The sequence below is a fragment of the Neolamprologus multifasciatus genome, unplaced genomic scaffold (assembly GCF_963576455.1).
Source record: "Neolamprologus multifasciatus unplaced genomic scaffold, fNeoMul1.2 chr03_unloc_1, whole genome shotgun sequence".
Taxonomy (NCBI): Eukaryota; Metazoa; Chordata; class Actinopteri; order Cichliformes; family Cichlidae; genus Neolamprologus; species Neolamprologus multifasciatus.
Window position 1 is genome coordinate 222,034 of NW_028181971.1, and position 13,425 is coordinate 235,458.

Genomic DNA, 13,425 nt, shown 5'->3' on the forward strand with positions numbered 1-13,425 from the left:
ACGGCCTGATGACGTCTTTTCTGTCTCACCTTCTGCAGAACTGGACACTCCCGAAGAGCTGGAGAGGAAACGCATTTGCCGTATCATCACTAGAGATTTCCCACAATACTTTGCTGTGGTGTCACGCATCAAGCAGGACAGCAATCTGATTGGTCCTGAAGGAGGCATCCTCAGCAGCACTGTTGTACCACAAGTTCAGGCAGTTTTTCCTGAGGGGGCGCTGACCAAGAGGATCAGGGTTGGACTGCAGGTAAACAGCGAGTCTGTGGTTACTTTCATATATCCTCTGTTTGTTCTGTCGTTATTATTAGCATGTGTGCGTGCAGTTACAGCCAGCCTTCCCTCTTGTCTCGCAGGCCCAGCCAGTGAGCACAGATGTCGTGAGGAAGATCCTGGGGAACAAGGCCAGCTTCAGTCCCATCGTCACTCTGGAGCCGCGCAGGAGGAAGTTTCATAAACCCATCACCATGACAATCCCTGTCCCCAAGAGCAACTCCGACCCCGTCCTCAACGGCTTTGGAGGGGACACGCCCACCCTACGATTGCTCTGTAGCATCACGGGTTAGAAAAGTTCAAATGTTAACGGTTAAGCTGAGACGCGTCTCCACGTTCTAACGTTTCATGTCATGCAGGTGGAACAACGCCAGCCCAGTGGGAGGATATAACAGGAACGACTCCGTTAACCTTTATTAATGACTGTGTGTCCTTCACCACCAACGTGTCTGCCAGGTAAAACAGCTGGACCAAACATCTGTTCGTGGACATCAGCTCGCTCCTAATCCTCTTCTCTTTTCTAGGTTCTGGCTCATAGACTGTCGGCAAGTCCAGGAGTCGGTCAACTTCTCCACTCAGGTGTATCGGGAAATCATCTGTGTCCCTTACATGGCCAAGTTCGTCATCTTCGCCAAGACCCACGACCCGATCGAGGCGCGATTGCGCTGCTTTTGTATGACCGATGACAAGATTGATAAAACGCTGGAACAGCAGGAGAACTTCACCGAGGTGGCGCGCAGCCGAGACGTAGAGGTGAGAAAGGAGAGTCTAACACCAAGTTATTCAAGAAAGAGTTCGGAATGACCTGAAACCCCAATGAAACCTTTGAGCGGTCGACTCTAGTCTAAGAAGAATATCTAAAGGATGTATACATGTGAGATGTCATAAATGGGGTTGGAAAATCCTGATTATTCCATCATGTATGCATGTGTTACCTTCACTAGGTCCTGGAAGGCAAACCTATCTATGCAGACTGCTTTGGTAACCTCGTTCCCCTCACGAAAAGCGGCCAACATCACCTCTTCAGCTTTTACGCCTTTAAGGAGAACCGATTAGCACTCTTCATCAAAGTGAGTCATTGTTTGTTTTGCCACAGTTCATCGTATTTTCATGTTCTTTCTTCGTACAACATGGAGTCGGTTTAGCAACGAGCTGCTGGCTAACGTTGACCCGCTTGGCTTTGGCAGATCAGAGACAACACTCAGGAGCCGTGTGGCCGCTTGTCATTCATGAAAGAGCCGAGGAACTACAGGTCACTTGCACAAAACGCTATATGCAATCTCAACATCACACTTCCATCATACTGCAAGGTAAGGATGGTGTTGATGCTGGCGGTCGTCTTTATGAGTGACAGCTGCGTGCTGGTTTTAGTCGTTTAACATGTCATCTGGTTGCTGGGAACTCTGTTGCAATAACACATATTATCAATGTTCCCTCTGATGTTTCACGTGTCTGAACACACAAACTCCCTGAGAGTCGCACTGTGAGCAGACGTGTGTGCTGTGGTCACGCCAGCATCCAAGTTACATGTTTATTAAAGTAATCAAATTACAGCATTTATGTTAGACTACTTTTAATTAACTGCTCTGACTTGTATTATGATTCTGGGAGAGAGTCTGTAACTCTGTCTGCAAATACAATAAATAATGACCAATGCTGGGTAATTAATTATAAAGTTACTTCTTCAAAAAAGTAACTGAGTTATGCAAACAACAAAGTTTTTTGCAGCTGTTTACCTAAAAATGCAGCCAAGGCGTTTTTTAAACAAACATTTCAAACTATTTACAGAACAATCAGCTGTTCTGCATCAAATCTGATGCCACACAAATTATTTGTGCCACTCCAAAAATAATTTCTGTCCACTATGAGATGAAGGAGAACAACAGCCTGATACCTGCAGGCCTGACAGCAGCAGATGTATCACTGCTTTAAACACCTGTAACAAACCTCCCCCCGTGTCTTAACAACTAGATGCCATGTTGCCATATCATTTTTTGATTGTTCCACATGGTGCATTTTTCCACCAATAGGAAAGGTGGGGGGTGGGGTTTGTTTTTGCTCACAGGCTTTTGAGCGTTTTCCTTATAAAACGCCGTTTTTACCGTTTCTTCCCGCAGTAAATATAAACAACGACAGTATTCAGGAAGAAAACCAAACATTGCAGATATTTTATCATGACTCTGTCAGGGCTCTGTGTGCGGGCAGGCGGAGAGGAGGATCCAAACGCAGGACTCAGACACTAACTTGAAACTCAAAAACCTCAGCTTTATTGCTGGTACAAAAACAAAACATGACGTGAACACTGAATACAGAGAACAGAAACACACAGGCATAATCTGATGGTACGACGCGACACCGAGCACAGGAAAACACAGGACTTAAATACACAGGGTAGTAATGAGGGAATGGGCGACAGGAGGGAGACACAGCTGGGAGAGATCAGGGCTAACGAGACGGGGGGAACCAAGCTGCATACACTAACCTAAGACAAAGACTTTCACTATAAAACAGGAAACATGAATCACAACTCAGAGACACTGACTCAACACAGAGAGACAGAAAATGACAAATGGAACTGAACTATACATGAAACCACGATTCCTAAAACATGGATAACAGAAACATGAAACTCTAATAATAATCATCACAACCACAACAAGAGAACAAGAAAACAATCCATGATGCAAAATTAAACCAAAACATAATAAACTCAAAATACTGGGTCCAACAGACCCAGAACCGTGACAGACTCTGGTTTTACGTGGCCGATCAACACAATTTAAAAACTGGTATAAAGTCCACACTTTTCCCGTCAGTTGTTCCGTCTCTCCTGCTCACATCTCCAATGATTGTACACATTGTCATTAACGTGGCTTCACTCCACATCAGCCGCTTTGCTAAAACACCGGTGTCGCACATAAGGACGCTGTCAGTCACGTTGATTAGCTGCTATATACGAATGTGAATCGCATCATTGGCTGGACTATGAGATAAGGTGGCATCGTTCTGATCCCATACAGGAGCAACCAGTCACTGACTAACACTGCAAAACAGAATTGTTAAAGTATTAATTTTAACTTCAGGTGAGATTGTTGTCTGTGTGCAGAGACCTGCCAGCAGTGCACAACTGCACACGTGCAGCTTAGAGGGAACGTTGCATATTATGTACTGATGTCCCACTGATCAACTTCTTAAATAAATCCAAATTATTTTCATGTCCTAAATATAATTACTGACTTGTGTATAATGTTTTCATATTTATGATTTAAGAGTCTAAGCACTCAAAGATTAATAGTAACTGTCTTTAACACTGTGGATAGTGTTGGTGTCACGTTAAAGCCCTGTGAAACATTTGTTTGCTTTTGCATAAACAGCTGTGGTCAGCAGTGTGCGTGGACTTATGGGCGTGAATGTCACGGTCATTTTATGAACTGTTGCAAGGTGGATTCATGGCACAAAATACATGTTTAATGGCTTTAAATAAGAAGGTTATTTAGCTTTAATCCACAGAGAGACTAAACTGTGTGTGCTGCTGACGGCTCTACAGTCAGAGTGATGATAAGCCTAAAACAGATACATGTGAGGAAAGGTTTTAGTTATAATATCCCCTCGCCCTTTAACAAAATTAAAACTGAATAAAATCTTACCTCTGGTGTTTGCCATAAATAAAATAATAAGTAATAAAGACTAACACGGAAACTAAATAAACAAAAAAGAAACATGTTCAAACAAAACAAAGGCACAAACCCGCCCTCCAAACTAACTCGCACTAAGCTAAATGACAAACTAAGTCTAGTAATAACTCTGGTAGTTACTCTACAACTGGTAGTTTCTTTTTCCAGCATGAAAGGGTTTATCTGACAGCTCTCACTGGACAGGCATGTCCTCATGAGGAAGTCCAGGGACTCTCTGAAGAAGGAGAGGTTTGCATTAGCACGTTGGCGGTTTCTTTCCACCATTTCTAACAGCTACAGTTCCCATAATCATCAAACTACTGTATGTAAGCACAAGTTATTTATCACCACAGATCTGCTAGAAAACTCAAACTGTGACACTCAGATGATCTAATGATCAGGGACAATCTAGCACCAAAGCTCAGGCGTTCCAGCGTCCCAGTCCACAGTGACGGGAGGGCTCACCGTGGACTGGGAGGGCGCTCACCGTGGACTGGGAGGGCTCACTGTGGACTGGGAGGGCTCACCGTGGACTGGGAGGGTGCTCACCAAGAACGAACCCCCTGCTCCAAAACCGACACCTGTAATCGTGACTGAACTTTGCAGCTGCACATGTTTTATGGCCAAACAAGACAAAGAGTTATCTGGCCACAGTGACAGAAGCTGGTGAGGTTCAAACCCCAGACTCCAGCTAAATGAACTCAATTTGGCCAAGGAGAGACAGAACTATGGCAGATGCTTTTGGTCAAAGGTACGGGACATTTAACCAAATATGCATCTATACCTGTGAGCCTGTGTGGATGAGAAAGAATCCAAAATAAAGTAATTAAAGATTTATGTTGAGAATTTTCCCCCTTTGGAGAAAGAAAAAAGCCCAAAATGACCATAACATCCATGATCAGTGCAAGCTTCTGACCACAGCTGTAGCACACCTGTAATATATTTACCTAGTCCATCTCTGAAGACCACTTTGACTTTCACTGACATCCACACTGACCTCGTGTTCTTGTTGCTATGGTAACCATTGGTTTGTCTGACCTTAACACTGCTCTTGTTTCTATTTGTACATCGTTCTGCTTCTTGCTGCTTCTTGTTCCCAAAAGGAGTCTGATTCAGACCAGGAGCAAGAGGAAGAGGTAAAAGCAGCCAGCGCTTCTCACTTCCTTGTCCTCCCATTAGCTCCACTAATCTGTCTCTTCCTCTGTCTGTAGTTTAGACTGTAGCAGTGACTTATCTGTGCTCTGTCCCTCAGTGATAGGTGTAGTGATAGTTTAAATGATTAGCATGTGCAGCGGTCAGAACATCCTAACTGTTTCCATGTGATCTTTTTCAGACCAGCAGACTGCTCGAGAAATGTAAGACATTTACTTACTTTGCTCTGCAGCTTGTACTAACGTGGTTGCTGCTCTTTGATAAAATGCATATATTTATTAATCAAAATAATATTGGTGTAGATGGATAAGTCTAACATTAGTAATGAGAATGCAGAGGAATAACCAGACTCATACATTCGCCCTGAAGTCCATCTTTTCAAAGTTATGTTTCTCTCTACTTTTCTTTTTTGTAATTATTTACGCCTCATTGTTTCAATTTAATCCAATTTCATTCTTTGACTATGCGAGATTGGAGATACGAAGAAAGAGTTAAACAATGCAACTTACGTATGTACATAAATATGATCTTCATTCATACTGTGGTGATGTTTATGTGACGGCCTATATATATATATCTATGTGCTAGCCTGAAAGCCAGCGTAGCGCTAACACTGTCATAATCGTGGTTGCTGATGTGGTTGCACTTGGCCCTGATTGGCCAGGTGGGTGGAGAGGTGCAGCATTGGGCTTTTATTCTGCATTTCCACACTTCATTCTGCATCGGTTAGATCAAAAACAGACTCTCAACAGTAACATTATTCACAGCTGCTCGTGGGATGTGAGTTAAATGACTGTAGCCGTTACATAGTAACAGAATAAATCACCTTTAAAAGGAGACAAAATGTGATTCGTCACGAGTGAAGCACATCCAGACTCCACCTTCCTAATTCTGAACTTCCTGTTTCTTCCCAGTATTGTTGTTGTGGTGCAGTTTGTGCCATGTTGTACTGGGGCTGTGCTGGTATCATATGCTCTAAGCTCCTGAAGTTGGCTACTAGTGTAGTCAGGCTCCTCCCCCTCTCCCCTCCACCATGGCTTGTCTCGTGGTAATGTGAACATGTTAATTAGATACATTTAACAAACCGACCCATATTTGTTAGCGTTACGTTTCTAAAGGACGTGTTATTGAGTATCAATGTCACTGACATTTTAAAAACTGGGCCCAGAACTCACCACATTACTGAAAGAAGACAAGCAACCAAGTACCAACTTTCTCATCACTCTTTGACCTCTCCATCGTCATTTTCCTTTACTTTGCATGGAAATAACTTGCCATACTTACAGATGGATGTGTGTGCTGTGTGTCTGTGTGATTATACGTAACGTCTTCTTAGTGAGAGTTCATTTTGTTTGCTTCTGTTCCTTTTTTTGTGAGTTTTCATCACGGTTGTCTTCCAAATGCTGATTTAGTCGAAAGCAGAATGGAGTGAAATAGAATTCCTTCATTCCTTTCTTTGGAATAAAATATATTAGCTTTGCAATAGAGCTAAACATGGCGAATCCTCATACGCCATTTACATTATCACTGGCTTTCTTTCATAGTTAGTGACGTTTCCCATACATCTGAGCAATCTTGAGATGTTTTGATGTTGTTTCAGTTTCACATGTTTTGTTTTGGTTTTGTTGGTTTTGTTGGTTTTGTTGGTTTCTCCGTCACATGCTAGTTTTTTTATCAATTCCAGTTTTGATCTGTATTTTTGTCTTGTGAGTGTGGATGCAAGTGTAAAAGCAAGTTATTTCCTGCTCATATCCTTTCCCATTGGTATGTGTTTAGCATTTGCTTTACCACAGCACAGACATATGAAACTACAAGCCTAATTCCTTTGATTCCCTGGTGTACAGTAGAAACCAGTTTGTTGTCCTATGATCCCTGCGGTGTGCTCCAATCTTGTCCTGACCACATTCTCCAATGTCTGTCTCCTTTCATTTAAATTTTTAATTTTCTTTACTCCTTACTTGTTCTTCTTCCGTATGGAAGATGAAGAGACGGAGACGTCAGTCCTGAAATCAGAGCTGATTCGAGAACCAGATCTTCTGTCCGACGTGTCAGAGATGAAACAAGATTTGATCAAAATGACTGTCATCTTGACTGCAGACTCCGCTGAGAAATCCCCTTCCTTAGGAGGGTGTGGTCTAGAGAAAGGGACCGAGGAAGTTTCTGGAGAAGCGTTAGAAACAATGGAAAAAGACTTAGAGAAAGTCAAAGAGGACCTAGAGAAAGTCAGTGAAATACTGAGGAGTGGAACGTATGAGGGTGAGGTGGCAGAGGAGGCAGCGAAAGCAGCTAGAATGGCTGAGGAATGGGTCCTCCTCTCAGACAGTGAGATAGAAGAAGCCAAAAAGATGGCAGCTTTAGAAAATCAAGAGCTCGTCTTACGGGAAAGTAGAGGTAACAGAGGGACTCCCAGACCTAAAGCCATCAAGGACAGTGGTGACCTCAAAGAATACCTGCTGGATGTACCAATAAGCTCTAAAGTTAAAGCCAAAAAAGAGACAAGTTTTCAGGAAAGATTCACTGATGTTGTGCTACGCAAAAGTACTAAACCAACCACTCCAACCAAAGTTCATGACAAACCCGCCACTGGTGATGTTAAAAAGCCAGTGAGACGGAAGGGAAAAGAGCAGGGGAAGGCAGGGGAATCGACAGAAACAGGGAGTCGTCTAAGCGTGCCCACAGCCAAGGCAGCATCCCCTGTATCCCCAGTGATTGAAGAAACTCCCATCGGATCAATCAAGGACAAAGTCAAAGCCTTACAACAGAAAGTGGAGGCAGAGCAAAAGAGCAAAAAGGTCACTGGAAGCAAACCTACGCATTTGCCTGTTATGAGCAAATCCTCCCCAAAAGCCAAAGAAACCGCTAAGTCAAAGCAGGCCCCGCATAAATCCCCTAAAGCTGATTCTGAAAAACTTGAAGAGACCATGTCAGTTAAAGAGCTGATGCAAGCCTTCCAAACGGGTCAGGACCCCTCAAAGAGAAAGTCGGGGCTATTTCAGCTCAAAACATCATCCAAATCAGAAAAAAGCACTAAATCTGAAACTATCCACACAAAATCCACAACGAAAGCAGCAGCTTCACACGTCCCTCAACAGCGAGAAGTGTCATTGGACTCCAAACCCCAAAAGAAACTGATCCATCAGCAAGACAAAGACACAAAACCCTCTGCTGATTCAGAGCTAGCTGACACTGTAGACTTTGGAAACGGTGGCCTTGATGATAGCTCTGGCAGCTCTAAACATGAGGGTGTGGCAGACTCCCTAAGTTCTGGAAATGGATCCTCTCATTTGAGCTCTGAGGACAGTTACAAACATGAGGGTCTAGCCACTCCAGGCACAAGCCCTGAAAGTCTAGGTCTTTCTCCCAAAACTGTAAAGCAGACCTCTACAACTTTGGCACCAGCTGCCACAACAGTAAAGAAAGAGAGTAAAGACACAGAGAAGTGTGGGGATTCTGGTATAGGGACCACTGGTGACCAACTCTCTACAGAATTGACCCTCCTTGTCTCTTCCAGCAAGGCTACAGATGACCACACTACAAGTGAGTCTATATCTGTTAAGAGGAGTGAGTCAAAACCACAAAAGCTTACAAAAAGAATTTCAGAGACTATAGAAACTTTTCTTAGCGATGACGAAAGCCCCGATCATCAGCTAGCATTGTCTTTAGTTGGGTCGTCAGCCCCTAGATCCTCGTCTCAGCCTCACGACAGCTTAGACTTACTTTTAAAACAAGACGCAGATGCTCTCAGTCCGTTAGCTGATGACTCTTTAACAATAAGCCACAGAGACTCGTTAGAGGGTAGTCCTCTCATGGAAGAAAATTCCTCCCACAAATCCCCAGACTCTATTGAACCCAGCCCAACTAAGGAATCACCTCCTCATGACTCCTTAGAGAGCAGTCCTGTAGAGCTACAAAGCTGCCCATTCTTCCCACTAGGTCCACCTAGCAAATCCTATAGCCATCCAGAGCCTCCCAAAGATGCAGAATTCCCCGTGGAAACTGTGCCCAGTAGGCTTCTTCGAGACCATGAGGCTAGTGCTGATGATGACAGTTGTGAGCAGACGTCTCAGATGACAAGTTCTGGTAAGAGCCCCCTCTCCCCTGACACTCCTAGTTCTGAAGAGGTAAGTTATGAGGTAAACCCCAAACCCCCTGATCATTCATTCCTCTTTGCTCTATCAAAACCGGCTGTCATCCCTGAAGACCCAGAGGAAGATAATGCATCAGACAGCCACGAAGCTAGGAGAAAGATCACTCCTGAGGAAGAGATGTTTAAGATGGCAGCCAAAATAAAAACATTTAATGAAATGGAACAAGACGTGAAGAGCAAAATGAAGTCTAGAAAAGATGCCAAAATAGGGGATGACAGCTGTGAAAGTGAGAAGCTATCGCAAAGTGAACGTGGGTTCAGTACGCCCACAGAGGATTCAAAATTAGCTCTTTTTGTTGATCCCCTTATTAAAGTACAACCTCCCTCTCCTTTTTCAGCAGGTTTGAATGATGGATGCCACAGCAAAGAGGCCAAGAGCACATCATCAACCAGTGTCACCTCAGAGGGACCTCACTCTGTCTCAGACCAGCATCATTCAAAATCCCAAATGAAAAAAGAAGAAAGTTGCCCATTATCTCGAAAAGCCCATAAAGACCATAGCAACACAAAGGCATCAACATCAAATACTAAAAATAGGACTGATGAGCAAAAGGAAGAAAGCTTAAGGAAGTCAAGGGAAGGTAGAGGAGATGGTACGCATGGTCACGAGTTAGAGATTAGTGAGCCACAGACAGGTCTGCTGAGATGTAGTAATGTCACAGATGAAGTTAAAGGAGATCAGGCCGGACTCTGTGAAACTGTTGTTACAAGTAAGACACGGGAAACGTTTAAACCAGAGGTCTGTATCTACGATGACACAGAGGACGACGACACACCTCCCAGGACCGAGTCCAAAGGTGTCACTGCAAGGGTAGATACAGAGTCTTGGTCTGCAATGCGGGAGGATGATGCCACGTTTGAAGCTCGCGTAAAAGAGGAGGAACAGAAGATACTGAATCTGGTTGTTGACCGTCAGTCTCCAGACACCACGCCTGGTAGGACACCAACAGAAGAGAGCACTCCCACCAGTGAGCCCAATCCCTTTCTATTCCAGGAAGGGAAGCTCTTTGAGATGACCCGCAGTGGTGCTATTGACATGACAAAGAGGAGCTACGAGGAAGAGGCTGTTGGCTTTGCCTTTTTCCAGATAGGAGAACAGCCTTTAGAGGAGCCTATCTTAGAAGAGCCCAGACAAGAGAGTCAAAGATCTGCTACAGAACCGGAAGTTGGTCTCAATTTAACACTAGAGGTTAAGACTGATAACAGTGAGCAATCCAAAGAAACCGCTGGTTCACAGCTTCAGTCCTCGCCTGAAAATGAACAGCCAAGCTGCAAAGCTGATGCCTCCAAATCTAAAATCCCCAAAATGGGCATTTCAGCTTCAGCTAAACCTACAAAGAAAGATCAGACATCCCCAGAACTTCTAGAGGCGAAAGCAGAGATAACTGAAAGATCCTTAGATTTAGACACGAGTTCGCTTGGTCAAATGATAACAAATGTACAGACAGCAGATACTACTATCACTAGATCAGTTTACTCTGAGCAGGGGGAAGAGTCCTCTGACTCTTCTCCAGAGGAACCACAGTCAGTAATAGAAGCCCCCAAAACAACAGGGAAATCCAAACAAAGCGCTTCCAGTAGTGTTAAAAAGACTCCAGTCAAAGCACCAGCTAAGCCTACTTCTTCTCAAGGCCGCGCTAAATCAACAATCCATTCTCCATCTCATGCAGTTTCCCCTTCCAGCACTCCTAAAAAAGAGGCCATCTCTACTTCTGAATCTAAATCTAGAATTCCCGTTAAAGCTAGCACGATGAAGCCTGACTCTGCTGTCAAACGAGCTGAAAATAACCAAGACAAAAAACTTAAGGTCCCCGTGAAAAAGGATACAAGGAGAAAATCTGAGACAGACGCAGGTCCCTCTGTGGATGTCAAAACCAAGACTCCATCTTCCAAAGCCAAGAGTTTCTGTGAGGGGGAGTCTCCCAGGTCATCTAAAAAAGAACAGGGTCGTCCTTTGAGTGCTGAGGCGGCAAAATCTAAGGGTTTTCAGTCCAGATTGCCAGTCCGAGGCAAAAGCGGTCAGTCGTCACATTCAACAACACCCACTAAAGAAAAAAGGGAGCCCTATAAAGAGCCCGTTGAGTTCTTTGAAGAGATAAGTGACGAAGCAGCAAAACTGGTGGCGAGGTTGGCACAGGCAGACAGAGAGCAAGAGGTTGAGGCCACCGTCTCAGATGATGAGAGCAGTCTCATTGATCCTTTAGTCATAGAAAGAGAACATTTCCCAGAGATGCAGTTCCCTCCCTCAGGAGACATCTTTCCCATTAGACCACTGTGGGACGAACCTGTTGAGACACAGATGCAGCGAATCCCAGACGATAAAGTCCAAAGTCAAGGTATCCCCCCAGTTTAAGGGGCTATTCTCTATCTCTTGTGCCTCATTAGTACGATAGCTAAAGGTGCTGCCTCTCTGTCTCTTGTGATTATGTCTTCTTGAAGTAAAAACATGTTGCTTGAGCTGTGTTTTTGTTCGTAATGATGTCTCACTTTCCTTGTATGTGTGCTGAAAATCTCAAGATTGACTTAAAGGCTTTATTGTGAAAATAACTTTAAAGATTAAAATGTGACTAATAATATCCAGAACAATTAAGTGTAATGGCAACAATTGATTGAAATGACACATCATGCTCTAGGCTGTAGGTCTGGATCCTTAATTAATCCTATGTAAAGACATCGTTAGTCGAACACAAAAGAAAGCCAGTGAAGGTGTTTTACTTTTTGTGAACATTTGGAACACATTGCGGTTCTGACCGCTCATGGCTGTCTGGTGGTATTTGCAGTAGATCCACAGGATGAAGCAGAGAGAAAAGAGCAACGGTTGGCCATTATAGCTGACCACCTTGGCTTCAGCTGGACGGGTGAGTGACACCTCATCACAGCGATGAAGCGCTCAAACTCAATGCGTAGTTGGCAGGCCCTCAAGATACACCAGATGTATCTTCAAATATTCACGATTGTTACTGTATCATCTTCTCGCCAACAGAGTTAGCACAGGAGCTTGACTTCAGTGAGGAGAGGATCAATGAGATAAGAACTGGAAACCCCAACTCGCTTCAAGACCAAAGCCATGCTCTTCTGAAAGTCTGGACAGAGAGGGAGGGAAATCTCGCCACGGGTCAGTGTTTAGTTCCTGTAGTTGGTACACATTTCTCAGAATTATTGCTTTTTACTGTGAAAGTGAAACTTTGATTCTGTTTGAACAGAAGCAACACTTATCAAAAGACTGACAAAGATCAATCGAATGGATATCGTTCACCTTATTGAAAGCAGGACGTCTGAAGAAGAAACCTCACATACGTATGCAGAAATCGAGTGGACCATAGCACAGGACCATAGTGAAGGTGCACAAGCTAACCAAATACTTTGAGTATACAATACTAAAACAGAAAACTGTAAGCTTCATGCACGAGATTAGGTGATGTCTTCTAGTTACTAGACGTTTACTAGAATCTAGTAAACTTGTGATATGACCGTGAGCTGTTGGATGTTGAGAGGTTCTAAGGCTTCCTGTCCCGTGTGCCCGATCAGGTTTCTCTGCTCTTCATGAAGACATGGACAGCCCCAGGATTAGCAAGCGTACAGAGGCTGCAAAAAAGAGTCCACGCTCAGGACAACAGGTTCCCATAGTGTCAGCAGAAGACCTTTCATCCAGTTTGTCATCACTTCACGAGACAACAGGACGACCGGTGACAGACTCCACGGCAGCAGGCCTTCTTAGAAATGTCCACAAAGACAAGCCGCAAAAAGAGATGGAAACAACACAGTGAGTTACTCTGAATGCTTCGTTTAATGTCACCCCATCCACATTATCGAGTTGTTTATTGACAGCCGTGCAGATGCTCTGCAATTGTTCTGCACATCAACAGAGAGAAACACATCGCTAAGGTTAAAAGCGGTTTGCTAAGATGCTTCCTTTATTACCTCCTTTTAGTGATTGTTTTGACACATATTTGCAAACTTAATTCGGTTTTTACTGCTATGCATTAAATATTGTCGGTTTAATTTCCTTAAACTTGTGAAATATATTCTTTTACAGTAATATGAGCGATTAGGCCGATGCTGGGTTATTTTGGTCATTTGTCTCAGCACTGCATTTCTACATTTTCTTTTCTTTGCAGCTTATCACAAAGAACATATGAGGAAATGACAGACTTGGTACACACTGGCAGTTTTAAACAA

At 43.7% G+C, this 13,425-nt stretch overlaps 1 protein-coding gene and 1 long non-coding RNA gene across 18 annotated transcripts in view; one reads left to right on the forward strand and one right to left on the reverse strand.

Annotated features, from left to right (window-relative positions):
- Positions 1-13,425, forward strand: part of LOC146490499 (ankyrin-2-like) — a 147,978-nt gene that overhangs the window by 117,513 nt on the left and 17,040 nt on the right. For 13 of the 17 annotated variants that reach the window (XM_085153126.1, XM_085153127.1, XM_085153129.1 and 10 more), the window contains 14 exons: positions 39-250; positions 357-561; positions 633-729; positions 798-1,026; positions 1,218-1,343; positions 1,461-1,583; positions 5,051-5,083; positions 5,281-5,302; positions 7,080-11,582; positions 12,027-12,104; positions 12,230-12,361; positions 12,450-12,587; positions 12,775-13,009; positions 13,365-13,425. In XM_085153126.1, the coding sequence (XP_085009252.1) occupies positions 39-250; positions 357-561; positions 633-729; positions 798-1,026; positions 1,218-1,343; positions 1,461-1,583; positions 5,051-5,083; positions 5,281-5,302; positions 7,080-11,582; positions 12,027-12,104; positions 12,230-12,361; positions 12,450-12,587; positions 12,775-13,009; positions 13,365-13,425 (6,194 nt within the window). Of the gene's footprint in view, positions 1-38; positions 251-356; positions 562-632; positions 730-797; positions 1,027-1,217; positions 1,344-1,460; positions 1,584-5,050; positions 5,084-5,280; positions 5,303-7,079; positions 11,939-12,026; positions 12,105-12,229; positions 12,362-12,449; positions 12,588-12,774; positions 13,010-13,364 lie in introns of those variants that run through there. The other 4 variants (XM_085153133.1, XM_085153134.1, XM_085153123.1 and 1 more) reach the window with 4 other exon arrangements.
- On the reverse strand, positions 12,459-13,229 carry LOC146490502 (uncharacterized). Its single transcript, XR_014872723.1, has 2 exons — positions 13,123-13,229; positions 12,459-13,087 (listed from the first exon to the last, which is right to left on the reverse strand). It is a non-coding gene; the product is annotated as an uncharacterized LOC146490502 (long non-coding RNA).